The 6000-nt window shown below is 45.1% G+C and overlaps 1 protein-coding gene across 8 annotated transcripts in view; it reads right to left on the reverse strand.

Moving 5' to 3' along the window:
- Positions 1–5736, reverse strand: part of arntl.S (aryl hydrocarbon receptor nuclear translocator like S homeolog) — a 32472-nt gene extending 26736 nt beyond the window's left edge. Inside the window, exon 1 of one of the 8 annotated variants that reach the window (XM_041591425.1) lies at positions 5375–5736. In XM_041591425.1, coding sequence (XP_041447359.1) covers positions 5375–5396 — 22 coding nt within the window. In that variant the 5' untranslated portion in view covers positions 5397–5736. 8 annotated transcript variants of the gene reach the window in all.
- Positions 5737–6000: the final 264 nt, after the last annotated feature.

Raw genomic sequence — 6000 nt, forward strand, 5'->3', positions numbered from 1 at the left:
TTTTACATTATGTTTTGGGCTTCTGTACCAGCCCAAGGCAACTACAGCCCTTTAGCAGTAAAGATCTGTGTCTCCAAAGATGCCCCAGTAGCTCCCCATCTTCTTTTCTGCGGATTCACTGCACATGCTCTGTGCTGCTGTCACTTACTGAGCATAGGGACCAACTCACAATATACAGTACAGCACTTTGATCCACTATGAATAATGTTTTTATTACAGCAATTCTATAGGAGCTGGTCAAAGTACACGAATAACCCACATTTCTCTGTGCTCTGGCACTTTAAATTACACGTCAGATCTGTGAATCCTGGAAGAGCAAGAAAGTTCACAGGGTTCAACAGACATAGTTCTACAAACAACCTTCTAATTCTGTGTAAACATATAGTTCTGAACCGCCGCTGCCCCCCCCCGTACAGTCTCTATTCCACCTGCTTTCATTTATTTCCCTCCATTCACTCTCACCATCTCTCCCTACTATACCTGCTATCCCACAGTCACACTCCCTTCCCAGAGACAATTATCCCACTGTTACTATAGGCACCATCTCTCCCTACTATACCTGCTATCCCACAGTCACACTCCCTTCCCAGAGACTATTATCCACTGTTACTATAGGCACCATCTCTCCCTACTATACCTGCTATCCCACAGTCACACTCCCTTCCCAGAGACAATTATCCCACTGTTACTATAGGCACCATCTCTCCCTACTATACCTGCTATCCCACAGTCACACTCCCTTCCCAGAGACAATTATCCCACTGTTACTATAGGCACCATCTCTCCCTACTATACCTGCTATCCCACAGCCACACTCCCTTCCCAGAGACTAGTATCAGTGGGATTATTTCATGCCAAGGGGCCGTGGTTTCTGGAAGTTGATGCCGGGAAGGAAAGAAAAGGTTTGCGCTTTAGTACCCCCAGCCTACCCAACTTTAATCATCTTCCATGGCCACTGGATTATAGATAGAAACATACATACAGTATAAAAATGTCAAAGGAATTTATTTTGGGGTGTGGGACAGACTAGCTTTTTGTTGATCTCTAATAAAGATCCTCCTCTTCCACACACACACACACACACACACACACACACACACACACACACACACACACACACACACACACACACACACACACACACACACACACACACACACACACCACACACACACACACACACACACACACACACACACACACACACACACACACACACAGAGAATATTTATTTTAAAGAAAATGTGACAATACAAATGGAAGTAGAATACACGTCTCCCACTCACACCAGATATTCAGTAATGCCGTGGCCTTTAAAACACACAGAAGATGGTGACTCACTTCTCTTAATAATGGATCTTGGATCAGGCATGAAAAGAAACCAAATAAAAACAAGAAGCTACTGAGAGACGCAGTTAAACATCCCCAGATTTTTACAGGAGAATCTGTAAATGCAGAGTAGTCGCTTTCCCTTCATCTCGCACAGACGATAAATAAAGGGCTGAATTGATTCCACCGCATGCAGGAACGTTACAGTCACTCCACTAAAACCTCCGCCACGCCCAGTCTGACTCCCATTAACCTACTGACCTAAATTTTTGTGGAATTAATGTTTGGCAGGAAGTCAGTGCAGACGTTTTGTTGTTTGCGGATCCAGAACCTAGAGAAATAGGCACCTGGATGCTCAGCTGGATAATAACAAACAGGGTGGGTGCTGGGAGTGAACCCTTACACCTTGCAGGGAATCTCAGCTCATTAGTTCCACACAGTAACTGCAGGAAGTATTTAATCAGATTCTACTTCCAGGTTATAGACCCTCTATCATGAATATTACGAGCTGGGCAACCATGCTGGAACCCCCCCAAACATGGTGTGTCAGGGTCCTGCATGTCTAACAAAGAGACTTATTCCCATATATTACATAGGGATGACAGCTAAATAAATAGTTATATGGCTTTACTTTCCCTTTAAAAAAATAAAACCAACTCCACAATGGACATGGTCAACAATCAAGGCCCCCAGCATACCAGATGACTAAGGAGATGTGAGAGTTGTAATTCAACCCCAGGAACAGTCATATGTGGCTTTAGCGGATGCATGGGAAAGTTAGTTAGTCTCAGGCCAGTAACCCATAGCAACCAGATATTTCCTTTCAAACTGCACTAAATAGCTAAAAGTAAACTGCTACTGGTTACTATGGGTTACCTTTGCATGCGCTTATTGCTGGTTCTCTCTCTCTCTCGGAACAATGTAGCAGAAGCCAGCCTTGCTTGTTTTTTTACGTTTACTAATCAGCTGGCATCAGCTACATTGTTTCAAGTCAGAACCAGTGCAGGGAACAAAAAGTGACAGACTCTGCTTTTAGTCACCAATGATTGTTACACATAACGCTTAACCCAGTAAGATTGAGGAATGAATGGCTATTGGGAAGTTGTATCAGTAGGGACAGACACAATGACAGTTACACAGAACTATAAACCCAGTGAGAATGAGGAAAGAATGGATATTGGGAAGTTGTATCAGGAGTCAGAGGCAGCAGTGCAGAGAAAGGGACAGATACAATGACAGCTACACAGAACTATAAACCCAGTGAGAATGAGGAAAGAATGGATATTGGGAAGTTGTATCGGGAGTCAGAGGCAGCAGTGCAGAGAAGAGAAAGGGACAGACACAATGACAGCTACACAGAACTACAGTATAAACCCAGTGAGAATGAGGAATGAACGGATATTGGGAAGTTGTATCAGGAGTCAGAGGCAGCAGTGCAGAGAAAGGGACAGACACAACAACAGTTACACAGAACTATAAACCCAGTGAGAATAAGGGATTAATCGATTTTTGGAAGTTGCTTAGAATGATATTTTCTTAGGTAAAATGCAATGTTAGGGTTTATACTCCCTTTAAAGCCATACGCAGGTCTCTCATTTCCAAGTCTTAGTGCTAAATAAAATCACTCGGTAGAGCGGAACCCCACATTTTAAACCAAAAGGGAGCAATTTGCCTGGTTATAAAACAGGGGATGACTGACCCTGACCCAAGACGGTTCTGCTACACAAGAAGCTTTTGTCCTATGAACAGGTGGCTGGCCCAGACCTCTTATGTAGCGTGGGAGCAAGAGGCTTAGCAAAGGCAGCTCTGTAACCCCTGACTCCCAGTGCTCCGGATATATCCATGGTAACAATTAGAGTGTAAGCTCTCAGGGCCGGGAAACCTTTGTCTGTGTTTTGAGGTAAAATCAATTTGTTACATGTAATTCATGACTCGCCTTCATCTGCCACTCAACACTTCAATCCCTGACGCATAGGAAATGGCTGATTAGTAATTAATGACGCTGACGTATCTCATGGCTGCATGGAAACCAGTGTGACCGGCGGCGTGCATGGAAATGAAGGATTTAACCTGGTTTAAATATGATTCATCGTACAAATCAGAGTTGTGGTGCCCCTACCCCATGTAAAGGTGCCATGTGCTCAGAGTAAAAAAAAAAAAACCCACATGCCTGAATATATTTTTAAATACTGCCCCCCCATACACACACACACTGGGGCATATTTTGGGCAATAGCTGTAATATCATGCCCCAGCTGCCCTTCTCATGCCATACTTACAACTAAACAGAAATCCCTGCTACAAACAGCTTGCAATCTATCACATATGCAGTTATATATCCCCATTTCCATTTCTTACACAAACCAGTGTCCCAGTATAAATGACCAGTATCTGGGAGGGAATAAAATCCCAATATACTTTGATAAAATCCCATCACCTGCTGCCGTTCCCAGGACTTCTCTTACTTCTCCCCCCAGCTTGTCTGTTATTCCTATTATAATAGCTATTTCCCAGATATATTCCCAGTCACCGTCTCAGAATTCCTGAAATGTAACATCCAGAAGCTCTGACAAAATATTTCCATTGCTGTCAATTATTCCATGTTTTTCCATGTACCCGAGGTCACATTCCCAATTCGCAGCCTGATAATTGCCCATTTACATGGGAGCAACATATGTGACTGTAAAACACCTGATCTCTTGCTGATAAATCCGGCATCCAATTCAATCACATTCAATAAAAATTCTGCAGGCGCCACTGCCCATTTGAGCCAATGCACTTTCCAAGCTCCCAGAACATCAATTATTTCCCACTTCCCAGTATTCCAGATAATTGGCCCATATTCCCAAATCCCAAGCAAAAACATATTCCAGGGTATAAACATTTCCTGTATTCTCTTTATTCACAGATATCCAAACACACATTCCAGTTGTAAACATTCCCAGTATGCCAAAATATAATTCCAGTATCCATGTAATCATTCCCAGCATGACATCACACATTCTCTGACTTAACGCTGTCAGTATCCCAGTACCCAAGGCTCCCAGTAAACACTTTATACCAATAACCATTCCCAGGGCCCCAGTACTTAACAACAGCCTTCCAGTATCTTATTCCCAGTATTCCTATCGGACATTCCCACTACACATTCCCAGTATTCGTATCAGACATTCCCAGTATTCTTATCAGACATTCCCACTACACATTTCCAGTATTCCTGTCTGACATTCCCAGTATTCCTGTTGGACATTCCCACTAGACACTTCCAATATACCTATATTCAGATCAGATATTCCCAGTACTCCTGTCAGACATTCCCACTACACATTCCCAGTATCCCTGTCAGACATTCCCAGTATTCCGGTCATACACTGGCAATACAAAAGTGCAGCTTCCCAGTATCCCCGCGACCCAGTGGCCATTGCCAGCAGATAATCCCACACACAGGCAGTTTCCCAGTAAACCTTCCCAACAGAGCCCCTGGCAGCGCTGTGCAAATCAGTGCCAAAGGCCAGGCTTGGGGTCCCCCCACCCCAGTGTGCCAGCAGCAGAGGAGGAGGAGCACTCACCGTCAGGCGCACGCAGGGAACTGGAGGAGACACAGCTACCCGTCCCTGACCTACTTTCTGCCCTCACTAAATGTCGCACCACTAACCTACTTTCCAGCCAATGGCGTTCGAAGGCACCCTAGATGTCAGTGCCAGCCAATCACAGCCATCCAATTCCGTGATATCCAATAGGAGCCGCGTTCCTACTTCATAACATCTCTAGCAACGTCATCCAATGAGAAACTCCGAGAAACCAAGCTGCAGCCATGGCGGTACACAAATGGGGGAGCGTTCTTAGCGGCCATCTTGGTGGTGGCATTAGACGGCGGTTTCATGGCTACGCATAAGGAGGAGGCGGGAGACCTAAATATAGCCCTGATTAATGTTTATTAATGCATTAAAAGTTCCCAATATGGAAAGAGAAAGAGCAGATAGATACCCCCAGTGTCCGACGTCCCCCAAACCACAGCTCCTTCTTTATGCGCAGCCTTCACATACCCACAAGCAATGGGTGAGACATCTGGACTAAGCTAATTCTGACCCGGGCTGCACCATCTGCAGGTGGTTTGTGTCTCCCCCAATCACTGAGCCCCTGGCTGCACACTGTGTTTATGTAGAAACTAAACCTCCTGCAGAATGAGTTGCCCAAGGATTTCTCTCAGCGAATCAGCGGCTGGTTCTGTTCTGTTGACAGTTGATTGGGCTCCAGCATTTCCTTGGCTTGTGCCAGTGACACCCACTGTTGGCTCCTCTCCTATTGTTACAAAGCAATCGGATATCTCACAGCTGAAATGTTTCAGATCCCAGAGCAGAGAGATTTATGTCTGGAACACGAGAGCAAAGGTCGGCGCTGAAATTTTGCCCGGGGGCTTCATCTACTTTATCTTCCAGCAGTCTGGCGCCCCTAGTGGCCAGTGTTTGCACAATGTGTAATGGGAGAGAGCGACAGTGTCTGTGAGTAACACTACTGGGAGCATAGTTATCTGTGCTGAGAGGACAGGAGGATAGTTATGGGTGCTGAGAGGAAAGGAGCATAGTTATGGGTGCTGAGAGGACAGGAGAATAGTTATGGGTGCTGAGAGGACAGGAGGATAGTTATGGGTGCTGAGAGGACAGGAGGATAG

This window comes from Xenopus laevis, chromosome 4S, assembly GCF_017654675.1.
Source record: "Xenopus laevis strain J_2021 chromosome 4S, Xenopus_laevis_v10.1, whole genome shotgun sequence".
In the NCBI taxonomy this organism is placed as follows: Eukaryota; Metazoa; Chordata; class Amphibia; order Anura; family Pipidae; genus Xenopus; species Xenopus laevis.